The sequence below is a fragment of the Sinocyclocheilus grahami genome, unplaced genomic scaffold (genome assembly GCF_001515645.1).
Source record: "Sinocyclocheilus grahami isolate Dianchi unplaced genomic scaffold, SAMN03320097.WGS_v1.1 scaffold2011.1, whole genome shotgun sequence".
NCBI lineage: Eukaryota > Metazoa > Chordata > Actinopteri > Cypriniformes > Cyprinidae > Sinocyclocheilus > Sinocyclocheilus grahami.
This window is the reverse complement of record NW_015507190.1, coordinates 52345-72311: the sequence shown is the minus strand read 5'-3', so window position 1 is coordinate 72311 and position 19967 is coordinate 52345. Positions and strand designations below refer to the sequence as shown.

General features: G+C 36.2%; 2 protein-coding genes across 3 annotated transcripts in view; one reads left to right on the top strand and one right to left on the bottom strand.

Annotated features, from left to right (window-relative positions):
* LOC107573705 (UV-stimulated scaffold protein A) overlaps positions 1–9837 on the top strand; it is a 34913-nt gene extending 25076 nt beyond the window's left edge. The window contains exons 10-14 of one of the 2 annotated variants that reach the window (XM_016260151.1): positions 152–280; positions 770–953; positions 3053–3164; positions 9256–9445; positions 9625–9837. In XM_016260151.1, coding sequence (XP_016115637.1) covers positions 152–280; positions 770–953; positions 3053–3164; positions 9256–9445; positions 9625–9718 — 709 coding nt within the window. In that variant the 3' untranslated portion in view covers positions 9719–9837. The remainder of the gene's footprint in view (positions 1–151; positions 281–769; positions 954–3052; positions 3165–9255; positions 9446–9624) is intronic. The other variant, XM_016260150.1, reaches the window with a different exon arrangement.
* Positions 9838–11690: 1853 nt separating this feature from the next.
* On the bottom strand, positions 11691–15556 carry LOC107573703 (NK1 transcription factor-related protein 2-like). Its single transcript, XM_016260149.1, has 2 exons — positions 15154–15556; positions 11691–12924 (listed from the first exon to the last, which is right to left on the bottom strand). Exons 1-2 carry the CDS (start codon positions 15554–15556, stop codon positions 12215–12217), a joined length of 1113 nt encoding a protein of 370 aa, XP_016115635.1. The 3' UTR covers positions 11691–12214.
* Between the last annotated feature and the right edge of the window lie 4411 nt (positions 15557–19967).

Below are 19967 nucleotides of genomic sequence, written 5' to 3'. Positions count from 1 at the left end.
TTTTTTTTTTTTTTTTTTTTTTTTTTTCTAATTTTCATATGGAAATATTCATAAAAATATATTTTATATAGTATTTAAAATACAAAATAAAATATAAACTTTTATTGTTGTATTTTATGATGGCAATCTAAGTGTGTTCTGGTTGTTTCAGTATGTCTACTGAGGTCGCGGTGAGCAGCAGTGACAAAGACAAAGCCTCTGTTAAGGCCCCTGTCATTCCGTTTGGTGTGGATCTTTACTACTGGGGAGAGGAGCAGCCCACCGCTGGCAAAATCATCAAGTACAGTCTCATTCATAAAAAACATTGGGAATGTTTTACATAATACATTCATCGGTCTCTTTCTGAAGTATGAATGGATTGTGTTATTTGTGATATAGCCACTAGAGAGCAGCATTGTATGCTCACTGTCTTTTAGAACTCCTATTCCTCAAAATTAAATGATGAAAACATTGATCTGGAGGTTTACCTTTTTGACATCCTGAAACAAGATATACTTGTACAATATAGTTTTCCTACTGACATGGAAAACCTGGAAATTGTCATTTTAAGGCCTGGAAAATTCATGGAAATCTATAAAAGTCCTGAGAAAATCATGAACATTTCTATACTAAAAATACATTTTACTAGTTATGCTCACCCCTAAAATATTGAACCTGCAAAAATGCACTTTATGAAGGCAAATTCTTTAAAAAATGAAATTGTCAAAGATCACACATTGATAGAGTTTGTGCAGTTCCTGTAATAAGACCCTGTCCTCACTGGTTTTAGGAATGCATCACAGCACCAGTTCTGGGTGCCTCATGAGGTGGAGGAGGAAGTTGAAAATGAGGAACTGTCTGCAGAGATGAAGTCTAGATACATCACCTTTGCTGGGAAATTTAAACCTGTGGAGCACAAGTGCAACGCACCAATGCCAGATGGATCTTTGTGTGAACGTCAAGATAGAGTAAAGGTCAGAAAAGTAACAATAATGATGCCCTAATAAAATACAAAGAAGAGATGTAATACTGAACTTTTTGGCCCATATTTAGCTGTGTTTGGTAGAATGGTAGAAACATATTCTTATATCATGATGTAAATCAGTGGTCGCCAATCCATCGATCGCGACGGGCAGCCAGCATTGCAGCTCACTGTTCACGATGCTCGAAATATAGGAAGAAAATATAAATACTGAATTGGGGGTTGAGGGATAATATGAATGTATCGCTGAAGGGAACTGACTGTCATCATAGAAGTTTTGAATAGCAATGGCATTTTCTTCTCCTCTTACCTCTGTATATAGCAGGAGTTCTCAGTCTCCATTCAAAGGTCCAAGTCTGAATTTTCATCAGTGTCAAAGGTCCGGACTGGAACAATTGGTTATTACAAAACTTGTTTTTAATAAACATACATAACATGCATAACAAATAAACATAATTTTTTTGGAAAAAATAAAGTGCAAATTGGCAAAACAATTAATTTAAGTGTCACAACAGAGGTCGACCGATAAGGGTTTTTCCCTGGCCGATGGCGATATTTAGAAATCAGGGCAGGCGTTGGCTGATTTTTTTTTGGCTGATATGTTTGGCCGATTTTTTTTCTTTCTTCTTTATCTCATAAAAGCGAGTTTGAGTAAATGATTATTGCAGGGCACAAGATAGTAGTAGGAGTAGTAGCCGAATTCATAGTAATAATACATGGCTCAAAGCACCTTCTCAAAACAGTTCTGAAGCATGCTTTTTGTTTATGTTTGCTGACAGACACCAGTGTTTCTCACAGACTTGCAAATGCAAATTAATTCTCTGCCAGTAGGAGGCACTGTTGGAGCGGAGATACAGCGGTTTCCCCGGTAATGGCTGTAATCAAATACAAAAGGCTAGGAAAGACGAAATGAAAATGACATCAAAGCTTTTCTGAAGACTGTCGGTTCTTTTCAATTATGCATTCATATAAAAACATCCACGCTGCATTTTAATTTTGAAACATGCAGTGCTCAGTTTATTCAACGAAGTAGATTCCTTTTGGAAAATCTATTTGTGGCAGTCAGTTTTGATTTTGTGATGGGCCACAACAAATAACTAAATGTATGGGAAACACTGGACACTGCTATAAGTCAAATGGCCATAATCTAAGTGATAACAAAAATAAATAAATAAAAAATTACTCATATTAGCGGTGATTTGTCGTCCGATTATGTCAAACGTCATACGCTCACTGGATGTCATGACAACAAATGACATGAAGGAAAAGTTTCAATATCTCGCCTTCGCTTCCATTTCGGACCATCTCCAAAAAGACATTAAAAAACGAAACATATCATTTACAAGTTTAACATGCGTTTATGAAAGTAGGAAATAATTTGTGTTCTTGAAATACGAAATGGAAGTGGGTCCGGACTGAATTCCCTCCGGGTCTGGATCCGGACCGGAGTCCGGACTTTGAGAAGCACTGGTATATAGTATTGCTGCTTTGTTTACAGTGGTAACCAAGGAAACACTGCATGCTGCTGTTCCATAAGCGCCACCTGCTGTCAGACAGTGAATTTGCATCTCATTCAGGCCGTCTGTTTTTTGTTTTGTTTTTTTCATGCAGACATGTTTTATGCAGTATAATTTCACAAAGCTAAAGTCAGGACCATTCTTTTTTTGCTTTAAATCCTGAAATTGTACAATCTACTTTTTAAAAAAAACGTGTGCAGCATGGTTGAATCATGATTAAAATTCAGTGGTTGCCTTTAATTAAAAATGGCTACATATATTTAAGGCCAGCTTGCTTGCTATAGATTAAATAACCAAATAATACATTTGCTTTAAAAAAAAAAAAAAAGAATTCTGAATCGGCCATGAAAAATCATGATCGATGCATCACTAATGAAAATACTAAATAAAAGGCCTCAGATTGGAAGTACAATTTTTTTTTAATCAATTCTTCAATCGGTAGATCTTGTCTTTCATAAAGGCTAAGGTCAGGGATCTTGGGCTTGAAAAGGTTGGTGACCACTGATGTAAATAAATAGATATAAGCAAGACACTGATTGAATAAACTGATTAATCAAATGAGATGTAATTTCAGTGCCCCTTCCATGGACACATTATCCCTCGGGATGAGCTGGGCAGGCCTGTTAACCCAGAAGATGCACTGCGATTGGAGAAGGAAAAGAGGAAGCGTGAGGAGGAGCAGCCAGGTTAGATCATTCATGCAACCTGTTTAACAATATTAACAATTAACAATTATTTTAACAATACTGACAGTAATCAACAGTGATAGTTACCTACAGGGATAGTTCACCCAAAAATTAAAACTGAGGATCAAATTGTTTTTTGTTTTTTTTGTTATTCTGAAGCATGATAGTAGGTGTGTTTACATATATATTTTTTAAATATGAATTATTCAAATTTCAGATTCTGAAAGTTGTTTATATGACCCCTAAATGTTGCAGTCCAATTCAAATATTCGTTTACATGTGCTTTACATGTATTCCAAACAAAACCCAGTCACCATGTTCAGCATCAGAGAAAGCCACCAGGATGATGCCAGTGGGGTCTTGATGACATATCTCTAAACAAAGCTGACATTTAATTCAGAAGAGCTTTTTAGCAAATATTTAGTAAATATTAATTCTCCTCCTCTGACCATTTTGTAAGATGTTAATTGTATGTCAACATAACCATCACATCATTGTGCATGTGGGCAAGGTATGTTTGAATATGATATGATAGAGACAATTGTCAGATTCAGGTGTTTACATGCCTATTTTTTCCTCTTGATAAGATTATTGTGAGTCTTCATCGCCCCATTAAATCTCAGTACAAATTTCATTCAGGTCGATCTCTGTCAGATCGACTGAGATGTTTACATTGTCTTTTCAGTCCAATTAATCCATCAGTCCATTACAAATTGATTATTTGGCTGCATGTAAACATGTATGGAAAAGAGCAGCATGAGACTTCTTCAAAATATCTCATGTATTTGCAGGTGTAAGACTTCCATCTGTGGACACAAAATGAGTAAATTCTAACAAAATGTGCTGAACTACTACTTACAGTTTTGCAAAACTCTTAAGGCATGCACTCTTGCCAAATTAATATCGCACACCAAACCTGAAAGCTTGATACTCTTCTTTCATGTTTTGTCAGCCCAGTGCTGAAGACCCCCAAAGCCTTTTACACTGTCAAAAGTCCTTTAGTAACCAGCATCCAGGTGAAATCCTAGACCTCCATTACCCACAGTTCCTTCCTTATAACACGCTGAGTGGTCAACAGCCCAATCAGGTGGCTGTGAGATTCCAGGAAGAGATGAACTGATGGAATCCCATCCAAGTCATCATCAATACTCAGATAATAGGAGAGGCTGCATCTCACTCTGCCTCTCAGCTTTTCACTTTTCTCCTTCTCGCTTGGGTTTCTTTTCTTGTGGAGTCGGGTGCTAAAAGCCAATTAAGTAGCGTCTCCATGCTGTCACTGGAGCGTCGGATGTGCTTTCTTTGGCCACAGTTTACTTGTTAACAAACAGTTATCTGAGGCAACTGACTTCAGGGGCCTGCTGACCACTGGCTTGTGAAATAGCATCTTTTGTAACTAAGTAAGCTATCGATCCCCGTGACTCCATCACGCCCTCTCCCCGTCGACATGCCGGTTGTCAGGGTAACCACAGGACACCCCACCTGTTCTGCTGCGCTGCTGGTGTGCCCATGATGTCCATCAGTTCACAGACTGAACACTTGCTCCCCGGGTGCACCATTGATTTCTGCTTCAGGCTTCAGTCTTCCAAAAATAATTCAGTCGCACGTGATTCTGAACACTGTATTTGTTTGTGTGTCTAATGTAAATTTCTCGTTTGTATCCATTAGTGGTGCTCAAACTTGTAAGTGTGACCTCAGATCTAACACCTATGCTGTACCATTTAGCTAATAATATGTTTGAGGTACTGATATGAATCCTTTAGGCTAAATAAAGTACAAAGGTGTACTTTTGGAAATTATACCACCCTGTGACAAGTTTTGTAGCATTTTTTTTCAGAGAGTGTAGAGTCTTGAGGGTGCAAGACTCTTTTGAGTTGGCCAGTAAGCAGCCACACTAACATCAGCATAGCAACAGATTAACAATCATTTAGAACTCCTTAGTAACTGCATAGTGATGCCCTGGCATCCCCCCATAAAAGCCAGTTTAAGTTGCTTTGTTACATTTATTAAAACTGTGAAACATTTTGATTTTCAAAGTGCTAATATGGGATGACTGCTCTAAAATCTTTCAACAAAGACAAAGAACAGGACATTTATGTAGGTCACTTTGACTGTTTCATTGTATGTTGGTCTCACTTTGAACAAAAGTCATTTTTAAACAAAAATATATTGTGTTCTCATCATTATGACAGTGGGCACTGTGAAGCCATGCACTAAAAATATGCTACACCTATATCAGTTTTGCCTTTTAAGTCAAGTCAAGTCACCTTTATTTATATATAGCTTTATACAGTACATATTTATATATAGCTTTATACAGTACAGATTGTCAAAGCAGCTTTACAGTATTAAACCTAAAAAATGTGTGCTGATAATGCAAGAGGACAATAGAAAACAGTCAGTTGGCAAGGAACTAAAACTCCATCAGTGGCAGAAATGGAGAAAAAAAAAAACCTTGGGAGAAACCAGGCTCAGTCGGGGCCAGTTCTCCTCTGGCCAGATGAAACCAGCATGGTGTGGTTTAATTCCAGGCTGCAACGCACGTCAGATTGAGCAGAGGACTCGTCTGGTTCTCATGGTCTTGAGCCGATGGCTGACGAGGGCTTCGCAGGGGATCTGTCTCTAGGGTTCGCCTAGTTGACATGGTCTCTGCTGACATTCAGGGCTGAAGAGGTCTTCGCTAAGTGCTGATCCACCATCTGGACTGGATACAGACTGGATCTGGTGGCTACGGTGACCTCAGAATTAGAGAAAAACAGACTAATATTAGTGTAGATGCCATTCTTCTTACAAAGTAACAAGTACATCGGGCGTTATGGGAAGTGTTCCCCTTTCCGGTTGACCTAATTAATACAGCCTAACAACCCTTTAACGGATTTGAATTATAGAAGTGTGTTACTATGTTATGTGTAAGCCAGGTTAAAGAGATGGCCCTTTAATCTAGATTTAAACTGACAGAGTGTGTCTGCCTCCCTAACAATGTTAGGTAGGTTATTCCAGAGTTTGGGCACTAAATAGGAAAAGGATCTGCCACCTGCAGTTGATTTTGATATTCTAGGTATTATCAAATGGCAGCAGACGTGAAGGACTGTAATGTAATTAGAGCTCGCTCAAGTACTAAGGAGCTTAACCATTCAGGGCTTTATAAGTAATTGGCACGATTTTAAAATGAATACAATGTTTAATAAGGGAGCCAGTGCAGAGTTGACAGAACTGGGCTAATATATACATATCTAGTAATAATACATATTGATATCTAGTAAGAACTCTAGCTGCTGCATTTTGGACCAGCTGGAGTTTGTTTAAAAAAAAGCATTAAAATAATATAACCTTGAGGTCATAAACGCATGAATTAATGTTTCTGCATTTGACATTGATAACATAGGTCGTAATTTAGATATGTTTAAGATGGAAAAATGTGGTTTTACAAATGCTAGAAACATGACATTCAAAGGAACGATTGCTATCAAACAGCACACCTAGGTTCCTAACTGATGACGAGGAATTGACAGAGCAGCCATCAAGTGTTAAGACACTGTTCTAGATTATTACATGCAAAGTATTTTGGTCCGATAATTAACACCTCTGTTTTTTCAGAATTTAGCAGTAGAAAATGACTAGTCATCCAGTTTTTTATATCAGCTATGCATTCTGTTAGTTTTGCGAATTGGTATGTTTTGTCCGGGTTGTGAAGAAATGTAGAGCTAAGTGTAGAGCTTCCTGATTATATGTCCCAAGGGTAGCATGTAAAGTGTGAAAAACAACAGTCCTAGTACTGAGCTTTGTGGTACTCCATACTGCACTTGTGATCGATATGATACCTCTTCATTCACTGCTACGAATTGATGACGGTCAGATAAGTATGATTTGAACCATGCCAATGCAATTCAACTAATGCCGACATAATTTTCTAGTCCATTCAAAAGAATGTAGTGGTCGATAGTGTTGACCACTACACTGAAAAAAATGTTTCATTCATCCAATTAAAAATATTTAGGGTAATGATTCACATCTATATTTTTTAACTTGAGCCAATGAAAAATAAATAACTTGCCCTTAGGGTGAATCATTTTTATATAGATGTGAATCATTACCCTACATTTTTTTAATTGGATGAATGAAAAATTAGTTTTTCAGTGCAGCTCTTAGAGACAGTAGCACAAATAGAGAGATACCACCACAATCGGATGATAAGTGCAGGTCATTTAATATCAAATACCTGAAAGTTAATTAAACTGTCAACATGCCTTTAGTTAGAATAATTACACATCCCATGTCAGTGACAAATACATTTGAAGTAATGTGTCTGCCAAGCAATTGTTTCTGGCTTTAGAGCTGCTGTCTGTTGTCTTTAAGTAATATTCCAGGTTCAAAATAGCTTAACAGTTTACAGTATTTGTGTCATAATTGTTGTCTAAAACATATTTTCCTCCTTTTATATTAGAAAAACTAAAATATGTTACAGTGAGACAATTACAATAGAATGGGGTTAATTTCAAGACACCGAAACTCTACTCACACCCAAATCAAGCACACATGAACCAGCTAATTAAGATCTCAGGGACACTTGATAATTAAAGACAGGTGTGTTGGAGCAGGGTTTGCACTGAGCACTGCAGGAAGGGAGATTGGGAACAGGATTGGGCTCCCCTGTGATAAACCATAAAATGGCTGTAAAATTGACGAGAACAGCTTTGAAGCTGAAATAATTCAAGTTTTAACAGAAAAATTTACATAAAGGCCTTTATAAAATTATATGGTTCACATTTCTGCCTCACCATAACCACAATTTTTGCCATTTAGAAGTCAATTATTTCTGTAAATTAATTTATATTTAACCCAGAATAGTCTGGACTGGTGCAAATCTCCCAAAGAACAATATTACTGTGCACTTCACAACCATCTTATCATAGCATTTTTGTGTTTAAATGTGTTTTCTATAGATAATCAAATAGGCTGACTGCAGCTGTTGCCTGAGATGCTCATGTGTGCCCGACTTATGCAGATGCGAACTGTTGACAGAGTAGTCAGACCTGCTGCACAGCTTAAGTTAAACACAGGGCCCCCCATCATCCTCACAGCAAGAATGAAGCCCCTAAAGACTTGACTTAAGTGAGGATGGATTGTAGCACTCATGTAACGGGGGGCCTTTCACCTCCATAAATCCTTATAGGGACGACCAACTCCTCCATATTCATTTAAAAGGCATTTGTTGCATGCATGCTTTTCACTACAGACTGATGAAGCGCAGTACTCTGTGCAATTAAACACTTTGGAAACTGTAAATACTTTAACAGCTACCATTTTATCATTTGAAGATATGCATGTATCTTCAGTAGAGGACATGCTTAATGAAATGTTGATGATTTTGAGTCCTGAGCTTGCACAAGAAAGATTTACGAAGCATTTTGTTCTTGGAGAAATCAGCAACTCTGAAGAGGGGAATTGTTACTACAAAATGTGACAAATTTAACCATTTTTCAAATAAGCCTTTTTTAAGAATGGAACCTTTTTAAATATTTTTTTCTGCTGTGTCTCTTAATTGCTACTTTTTCTGTCTATCTATCTATTTATCTATCTATCTATCTACACTACTGTACAAAGTTTAGTAATAATATTTTTGAAAGAAATTCATAATTGATCAGAAGTGACAGTAAAAACCTTAACGTTACAAAAAATCTATTTCAAATAAATGCTGTTCTTTTGATCTTTCTATTCATTAAAAAGTTCTGGAAAAAAAACATGGTTTCCACAAATTGATTTTCTGTTTTCAACACTGAAAATAAGAAATTATTCTTGAGCATCAAATCAGCATATTAGAATGATTTCCAGTCCTAGTTATATTAAACTTTTTCACCACTGTTAAGTTAAATGTCCTTACCATCACACATTTTTACTATCACTCATTATACCAAAATCAAAGGCTGAGGCCTTGATCATCTTTATATTCCATGGGATAAATGATTTAACAAAGATGATGCATAGTTCGAATTTGAAAAATTTTCTTATTTTCAAGATTTGAAGAAGTCAAATATTTGAAGAAATGTATGGTGCATTGATGTAAATTCTAGCAACCTTTCTCCCATTGGTTCAGATTGGCGAGACCCAGAGCTCATGAGGGAGATTGAAGCCGTGACTGGAGAAGATCTGGGCTCCTCAAAGACGTATGGGAAGGGAAAGAATGGCAACAAAGGAAAGTCAAAGAAAAAGTACCCAAACCTTACAGATTTAAAGCAAAATGCCAGTACCTCTCGTTCAAGACTAGAGAAGAAAGTCTTCAACAAGTAAGTCATAGTATATGTTCAAGATTAAATACAAAATCACTCAATTGACCTGATATTTTTGGTTATATTTGGAGATAACTGAAGTCAAGTATATTTTTATTGAATATTGGTGAACAGTATATTTCACAAGTGATGAGTAAATAAAGAATTTGAATCTCAACCACATTGTTTCCTCATAGGAGCTCCATGAGACGAGTTACAGAGGTCATGAACACGATGGACAAGAGGAAACATGAGAAATTTTCAAATCAGTTTAACTATGCACTGAATTAAAGGATACAGCTCGCCACACCTCAGTTGTTTGGATTATTACACAAATAAAAAAAAGTGCATCATTATAAACTTTAGATTGTCATTTGTAATGCCTGAATTATTTTAATATTTTTTTTCTGCATGGTATATAATTAATTTTAAAAAGGTAAAACTTTTGTCTTTGCTACATTGTTTTTATGTAATCTAGAATTTAAAATAGAACAGTACTTTTAAAGAAATGTGTTGTCAGTGCAAGTCTTATTTGAATGTTAAGAGTACATTTCTATTCTGATTTTAAAAACCATGACTTCCTTCCTTTGTGAAGATTAAAAATACACCATAGCAAAATTTGAATGCAAAGGCAAGGCAGGATTGTTTTTTCTTTTTCTTTTTTTTACACTTTAAGACTTGCATACAATTTGAGATATTAATGGTAGGATGTCATTCAAGTAACACAATCTCAATAGGCTTACAGTTTACCTTAATCGATTAGGCCCGCTGAAATCGTAAGCACACATCTTTTTATTAATATAATTTGTGTAGCAATTATATTTAAAAACATCTTTTCATTACAACAAATGAAGAATGGCTTACAATTTTAAATGAGGCAAAGTTAACATGATACTGTATATTGCAGAAAAAATATAGCATTGCTTATGAAACAAGGAAGCAATACTTTTCAACCAGCCTAAAGTTGTTAATTGGGAAAGTGATTTCGCGGTTACTGAATGGGTGTGTATTGACATTGGTCTTACTCGTGGGGTCATGATGATATCCAAACGGACGGCGAAGAATATTTGCATCGGACAAAAGTAATAATGCATTTAAAAAGATCGTCATGGTCCGTGTGCAATATAACAACTATAATTCCCCCCTTAATTTTATTCACTTGCAAAATTGGGGAAAAAATACATTGTAATTTTAAGTATTTAATGCATTCTAACTAAAAAAATAACAATAATACGTAATTAATATAATATGCTGTAAACGTGAAATGTAGCTTTTGCACCCATTTAATTGTGTATTATATGTCTGGCCACGACACGAGATCTTACGCTGGCATGCAGGAAACTAATTTAGCAATCGTTTTTTAATATTTAACACAAAACCCTTTTTTACAAAACAATCGCTAACATTATTTCCCCGTTGAATATCGAGTAAAAGAAAAGTTTGCTTGTATAATATAGGTTTAATGTAATAGTTTATGCCATTCAAAGTTTAAGCAGAATAACTACAAAGCATGCATCAATAACAATCGCAACAGCAAGGCTGAAAATCATGCGAATTTTAGCAGCATTACTAATTCGTCTTTAGGTGTTGGACCCCTTAATATGACTTAATATTAATAGTAGGCCTACTTAAAGTACGAACATTTCAGAAACGAGTCCCGTGTTAAACATCAGTCTTTCTTTACTTTCACTAGCAAACGGAAATACAATAATAGCCCAAAATCATTTAACGAACAAAACTTTAAATTGCAATCGAAATATTTTAAAAGCATACGTTTCAACTGCCTTTCCGTAGTCATCAGTTGCTTAAATATCAATAACGTGAATGTCAGCTATTAAATCAAAACGTCGATTTAAAAGGGACCTTTATTATCTTATTTTAAATATTTAAAAAATGTAAAATAATAGCATTTTCTACATTATATAGCTATTCGTATATAGGTACATAAGTAATGTTCAAATAAATTAAAGCAACAATAATCTGTTTCAGCCTAAGTCATTACACACAAGGGTTTCAAAAGGGAGAAAGTTTCTAAATTGGTAAAAATTACGTGAAATGTAAAGTAAATAGATGAACACCTGTTCGCGCTTCATTGACGAAAAGCTGGAATTAATCGCGGTCAATTTCGTGCAAAGAGAAAACGGTTTCACAGTTTATAAACTTCAACTTCAAATCAGACATTAGCATAGAGTGCAAGATCATGTAAAACTTGGTTTTAAATTTAGTTCAACGAAATGTTTGACAACTGTTCTTTGTCATCTGTAATTTTATTTCAACCAATTAATTGTGAGACAAACAATTAAATAATAGCATAGTCTATGCAACGTCAAAATTAAATAATATGGCCCACAGAAAAAGAAAAACAAAAAAACTTTTCATTAGGCTTATGTTTACACGATTTTAGTCCAATCTCATTCTTTGTTTCAGTAGGCCTACATATCGTTTAATTCATGTGCATTCAAAGTTAATGTCTAAACACGTTTCATAATAACTGAATATATACAGTTTGACCTTGAGAAATATTCACATTTTATCAAAATGAAGCATATTGTAATGAAATCTAATTATTAGCATGTATTGCCGGACATGAGGAAAATTATTCCTAAACTTAATTCTGGGCTTGCCACAGTTGAAGAATGTTTGCTACATCTCACTTGCAAAGACATTTGATAGGTTTGTCAAAAACTGTGTAACAGCATAGTGCTTCAAGTTAAAAATGTTCCTGTGCCGGATTTGACCGGACAAGGTTTCTTCCGATCCGGGACAAGATCTCCTGAAGATGATTTCTTATAAGTGCGGCGCGTAAAATGTGTGAGCTCCGTAAGTCTGAGAGCCGAGCATGAAGGGTGACAGTACCGCGTGACCCGGCAGAAAGGGCAATTGAGTGGTGCAGACGAGTCCTCCTGGCGTGTGACCCGGATAGCTGGCGTGCATGGACAGATGACCGCCCATAGGAGGAGACGGGCTCAGAGGACTCAGGCTGCCCAGCCCGCTGCTCGGTCCTCCTCCACCCCCGCTGGTCGGTGCGCTCGTGTCTGCTCCCGGGTTCTGTTTCTTCCACTTGGTCCGGCGGTTCTGAAACCATATTTTCACCTGAGTCTCTGTCAAGCTTAAAGACAGCGCCAGGTTGAGGCGTTCGCACACGGACAGGTATCGCGTCGACTTAAATTTGTTCTCCAGAGCCACCAGCTGCTCATACGTGAACGCAGTTCGGGCCCTTCTGGGTTTGCCAGACTTGGAGTCTGAACCGGAGCGCTTACGTTTGGGTTTGACCGAGTGATTCTGTCCGTTTGATGAGGACTGTTGAGTCTGCTGTCCTTCTGGACTTTTACTTAGTGAGTCGTCGTCCTCGTGCTGTCCAAACTCGGCGTCGTTGTTTCCTATCATAAGGCCGCTGCTCTCCTCGCTGCACAGGTCCTCCTGCAGCTCGCTGTCCGACTGATGCCCTCGGGTCAAATCAGCCTCGCATTCATCTGACCGGAACACAAATCCGTCTTCTGTGGAAACACACAACACTGCCGTTAAAAGTCAGCTTTACACCGCCGTCTACAAATGCCCTGAATGCACAGCTGAACACAGTTTAACACGCTGATATGAGTTTGGTAGCTCCAACAGGGAGAAGAAAATAATTTTAGTAAGGAAATTCAGTTGTTTCTTACTCAAAGGGTTTTATTTTAGAGTAAAATAGATGAGAAAAATATAGCAAATATAATTTTCTCATTTAAATAAATATGTAACATTTCTTGTAATGTGATTTCGATTGGTAAGGTAGAAATTATTTTCTACTTTAATTGTCTGAAATAAACTAGGCTACACTCTTAAAAATAAAGGTGCTTCACGATGCCATAGAAGAACCTTTTTTGTCTAAATGGTTCCATAAAGAACCTTTAACATCTGAAGAACCTTTCTGTTTCACAAAAAGGTTCTTCAGATTATAAAAAGGTAAGAAAAAGATGGTTCTTTAAAGAACCTTTGACTGAATGGTTCTTTGTGGAACCAAAAATGGTTATTCTATGGCATCGCTGTGAAGAACCTTTTAAGCACCTTTATTTTTAAGAGTGTATAGCACATGCCTAATTATGTTTAGCCAACTAGTTTCAAGTTGAAATCCTTAAAAAACGGAATGACAACATTTTTAGACTTAAAATTAAACTGATATTTCTGTTCTAGTCGTTTTTCCTCTTTATATAAAGTGTGGACAGAGTAGATGGCGTGTCAATTCGTCTTGACATCTTAAATCACAGCACGCTCGTCTAATCGATAACTCTCAATTTACTCATCCATTTAAAGCGGCTGTTAAAAACAGCACAAACCTTATCAAATTATTGCAGCCTACAATTACTGTTTATTGAAACTTGCTTTCGTGCGCTGCCTCTAATCAATCATAGAGGTTGACACATATTTGTCCTTGCAAATGCAGGCACAGAAGATAAGATGATCCCAATGAAGACCGCGCTTTCTGTTTTCACCATTTAGATTCCAGACAAAGCACTAATATATCTAAAGAAAAAAACAATTAAACTCATTCGATTGTGTTTAATTTAACACAACTAGCTGCGTAAAGACGCTGATAATGTGGAGGATCTGCTCCAGACTGGTCGATATCCTATTATAGAAATGAGTATATCTCTTTCAGGCAGCTTGCAAACGCTTTCTCAACATTTAAATTATAGGACCAAAATTCGGATAATTACAAGATTAAAACCTATTATACTTATTAAAGGAGATATCGATCACGGGTCTCCCAAAAAAAAAAAAAAAAAGTGTAGAAGGTGCTCGAACTGTAGTGCTCCCAAATCTTTGGAGCTCAAAAAATTGCTAAAATTATTAAACGTAAGATTTATTTAAAGATGTGTTCTTATGTATTCACCTGACAAACAAACACACACGCACACACAATTAAAATGCCAAGTGACATACATTTTAAAATAAGTTTCTACCAGTCTCAAGAATAACAGTAAAAGTAACATCTTTTAGAATAACGAGGGATTATTATTATAATAATCCCTCAGTTCACTCCACAACCACTCAATAAAAAAGACAACATGTCAATTTACAAGGATTTTAATTATTTTAAAAAAACTGATACAATTCCTTCTGTAAATAAACTTTAGTTTAAGTCCATCTGTATGGCTCTTCCAGATGCAGAAGAGTGGTTTAAGGTCTGGTTGCATTTGTTAACAATAAAGAAATTTTGTTATAAAACTTGAGTTTTCTTATAATAAACACCCTAAGCAACAAAACAGCTCTGAATATGGAGATTCCAAGCAGTATCCTGCAATGACGTTATATTCTATCGAAAACTATTTTATACATTATGACGTAAATAATTATGAGACTAATAAAAGTACGAATATTCCAAGTAATTTATTTGACACCACAGTATCATTTTAAGCGAAAAGTGAAAAAAGTGAATTATAATCGTTAGGGTTAGGTGACCAATCACAGTAACTAAAACACGGCCTTTTTACTCCCTTATACAATCCAGGTACATTTTGCATTAAGATTTATAATAATAATAATAATAATAATAATAATAATAATAAACACACATGCACATAGGCTACTTGCCCACATTTCCATTATATGATTTTAACTTGGGCTACAACGTTAATGTTGAAAAAATGCATGCCCATGTTATTTGTAAACGATGCACTTTCACTCTGTCATGTTAAACATAATTTTGAACATACACACAATTATAAGGAAAAACAATCGTAACTTACTTAAAATCCCTGATGTTTTTTTACAGTCGTAGTCCTCTTGATAAGACTTGAGGTCCATCGTGTGGTTTGAGTCATCGCTTCTGTTTTCCGCACCAAACGTGAAATCACAACCTGTCCTGTTAGGTGTTTGCTTCTTACTAGTAAATTTATTGGGGTCCAAAATGTCCAAAACCGAGAAGGAGGTTGTCCTGTGGACTGTAGGAGGCGCGCCGGCGGGTGAGGGCTCGTGTCTCGGTGAGGTTTCTCGACTCTCCGCCGGTAAAGCGTCTCTCTCTCCAGCGCAGTTAAACACGGGCAATTCTCCGGCAGCGAGCCGCTTGTCGTCCATGCCGTCCCGCGGAGCGACCACGATCACAGCGGCAGGCACGATGGATTCGCCAGCCTGCACTTTATCCCGGTTCATAGCTCTCCAGAGGGCAGCACAGCTGTCTGACTTCTGTTTTCTTTCGCCGGTCTTTATTCAACAGGACACATACTGGTGAAAAGACATCGAATAAGAGCAGTCTGCTACTTAAGATGATTTTGGTCAGAAGTTGATCCAGCCGGTCTCTGGTTGTTGTTGCTGATGTCCCCCTGCTCAGGTCCTTTTTGGGTTTGAACCGTCCCCTCAGGACACCCCGTCGTTTATGTCTCACACACACACACACACACACACACACACACACACACACACACACACACACACACACACACACACTCTCTCACACACTCACTCTCTCCCCCACTCCCCCACACACACACACACACACACACTCTCACACACACACACACACACACACACACACACACACACACACACACACACACACACACACTCACTCACTCACTCACTCCCTCCCAGCTGGCTACCCTCCCCTTTACACAGCTCTGATCATCGCCAAAACTTAAGACACAAGCCGTGGCTTATTTATGCATTCATATTCCACTGTGAGTGGTAATTGGCTACAAATTAATCCCATGCCTCTAATAGCCTATTATCTCGGTCTGAGTATGAGGAGAACCAGAGGAGTGTGAGCGATGATGTGGCCTCTGATATACACGGCTGTCAAATCACACCCAACGTGAGAGCACTGGACTGGAAACACACTAAAAAGGCTTATTTTTCCTGACTTTCTCCCTCCCATCTCCCGGGCTGGGTGAAGGGTACCATAATCATTGTTTTCAGAGAAATTAATGAGAAAATGGGCCACTTGAAAGCAGTGATGTCTTGGAGTGGTTAGCAGTGTCTTTTTCAATATGAGGACAGAACAGAAACACATAGAAGCATTTTTAATTGTTTATTGGCTGATTTGATATATATATATATATATATATATATATATATATATATATATATATATATATATATATTTTTTGTATGGTTCAGATGGTCAGTTCTTTGCAATTATCGAAGGCAATGACCCTTTATAAGCAAGAAATTAAAAGTTGCACAAAAATGGGTAAAACAATCAGCTGTAAGGATGAACATGATTATCCCATCAAGACTGGACCCATGGGAGTCATGATATAAGCCCCTGCAAGAGACTGCAGCATCACGGGCCTTGACATTCAACTTCTAATCTGATCTATACAGGGGCCAAATAATGGCCATTATAATAGGCTTTCCCATGAGTGTTTTTCAATTTTGTAGCCTACATTTGCATATACTTCTGTACAGACTAGCATTCTAATTTTAACAAACTGATTAAATTATGTTTTATGTAAATTATGCAAATTATACACTAAACAGCACAAAACCTTGCATTTGCAACTTGATTATACCGTAGTAGACTTCAGATATGTTTAACCATGAAAGCACAATTTGTCTATCCATGAAAACACATAATTGGCTGTTGAGTCAGCCAGGCTGTTTTGCTAGCTGATTGGGGAATTGCTGTAATTAGGAAATTCTCCCAGTAGCAAATTGAATGATTTAGTCAATTTAATCATATTATGCACAATACTTTGCATGTTAATTGTCCAATTCACAGACCCCCAAGTCTACACACATGAAACAGATCGAACCGACTTCCTTTTTTATTACAGCCTAGATTATGTGAGAAAATAATTGACAATAACATATTCATTATTGACAATTTAATAACCAAGACAACCCTACAATAGCATCCCAAACCATTGTGCATGAGCACAAGTCAGTTACATATTCCAGATCATTTGACCAGATAATAATAAAACATTCACAGGTCTCTATTGTTTTAAATGCATGAGATAATATCAAAAGCTAAAACTGACCAGGGAAGCTGGGTAGATCAGAGGTATTTAGAATACTAAATGACCCCCCCCCCCCAGCTCTAAATAACGGTCATCTTAAAATAATAAACAATAATAATAAAAGGTTTTTTTTCTGCTGTGACAGCACAAATTTGCAGTCAGTTTACACAATATAAAATATTGTGCCGTTCTAGTGCTCTGGGAGAAAAGACAGCTTTAGTCAAAGTGTCAGAAGCAATCTAATGATTTTAAATGAGCACAGAGTAGTAAAAGCTTGACAATTCTCCATCACAACAGCAGATGATGGTTAAAACGACTAGAAATCAATATTCTGACCGGGTGTCTCCCACTGATAAGAGGTGCCAAGACAATGTTGACTATTAAACTCGACAGCTTGAGATATTACACTATTACTTATGCTATTTTTAATAATCTATAATATTTGGGCTATAATTAATTAATTCTATGGATCAGATAATATCTCGGTCTGGGATGAGGTCGAGGGGGTCTATTAAGGCTGGTAATGAGAAAGGAGAATTCCAATCTTAGCGCCGAGGGTTTGTGAACGGACACATATACACCCGGCTGTTTCAAACATAGCGGAGGGAAAGAGAGAGGAGAGACAACAGGAGAAATGAATAAATAACAACTGAGGTTTAATACCTTCTCTTATTAATTGTGGTGCATTCATGTTTAAGCAGAGGCAATTCCTTTTTTTTAAACAAAAAAGAAACAACAACATAAAATGTACATTACAGCCATGATAATAAGTGCATAATCTAATTTTGTAAGCGCATTTCCCACGATCTTATGATGTACTGTATTAGCTCTTATTGTGAAAACCCTATTAGTGTTAAAAAAACGCTTTGGTGGGTGGTTATGATTTCTACTCCTTTTTTTCTAAAATCTTAATGATAATTAGCACAGGAGACATGGATACATCTGCAAGTAGCAAGTAGCTGCTGCTATGCAATGTGTTCAAACTGACCAGAGGGAGGCGCGCTTCTCTTCAATCTCACTGTTTATAGTCAGAATGCATAGAAGAGAATCTGGACACTCCACATGAATGACAATAAAATACATTTCTGGAGTTACGTATTAGCAGTATAAACCAAAGAAATCTATAAATATGAAAGCAAAACTTGTAGCATCTTATTCATCAAATTACTGGAATTATATTTTACCTGTAACAATACAAATAGTTTTGCATTTATTTGAAGGAATAAAATGATCAGACTAATTTATTATGTATTATGGCACAATTTACACTAAAATAAGATAAAAAAAAATAAACTACTGTTCAAAAGTTTGAGGTCTGTAAGATTTTTTTTAAATGTTTAAAAAATAAAAATAAAAGTCTCTCATGCTTACCATGGCTGCATTTGTTTATTTATCAAAAATACAGTAAAACTGTACTATTGTGAAATATTATTGCATATTTAAAAAAAAAAAATTATATTTGAATATATTTAAAAATTTAATTTATTTCTGTGATCAAAGCTGAATTTTCAGCATCATTACTCCAGGCCTCAGTGTCACATGATCTTCAGAAGTCATTCTGATATGCTGATTTGTCGCTCAAGAAACATTAATTATTTATTATTATTTATTATTATTATTATTATTATTATTATTATTATTATTATTATCATCAATGCTGAAAACAGTTGTGCTGCTTAATATTTATGTGGAAACTGTTATACACTTTAAGGATTCTTTTATTTATTTAAAAAAAAAAGTTTTGTAATACAGTACAAGTCTTTACTGTCAGTTTTGACCAATTTAATGGCCATTAATATTTTATAATGACATTTTCAATGACAATTCTGACAATTATGCAAGTTTTCCCCATAATTCTCATTACCATAATGCACACATAAAAAAACAAAATAATTTCTGTAATGCAGAACAATTATGTAAATTGTTTAAATATGTACATTATGAAAAAACATTATGAATTATTTTACAACATTTTTTACAGTAATAAGAATCATCGTTGAGATTAATGGAATTACACAAACAATTAAAAGTAAAATGTTTGCAATTATGGTAATGGGAATTTGGGGAGTATTTGATTGTGTCAAAAATAATGTCACAAAGCAAACAGTTGTAATGTTTCTAAAACGTGCTTCATTTTCATTAGGCAATAATATATTTCTATAATTATGGTTCATTCTTCTTTTTCTTTCTTTTTTTACCTATAGATGCATTTACTGATATATCCTATGAGGCCAAAAAAAGGACACAACTAGCAAAAGAATTCAGGAACTATAAATAAAGAAATCTTTGAAGCCATGAGAAAAACGTATGCTAGGGGCAATCATTCCAGGTTAGAGGCCTCTGCTTTTGTGTCACATTGAGGTTATAGTGTGTCAGTCAATAAGCAATACAACCGTTTGACTCACTGATAAACATTCGCTCGCGAGTGGGGCAAGGGGACATATTGATGACCATCTGAATTTTTCTTACCTTTGCAGGCCTCTTATTTCTCTACTTGGTGAGAGACTGTTTGGGGGGATTTATGCAAGGGTGGTCTGGTATCTCCTGCTGCACTTGCAGATGGAGCTCTAAATTGTGCATCACAGCAGACAGGAGCTGTTTAA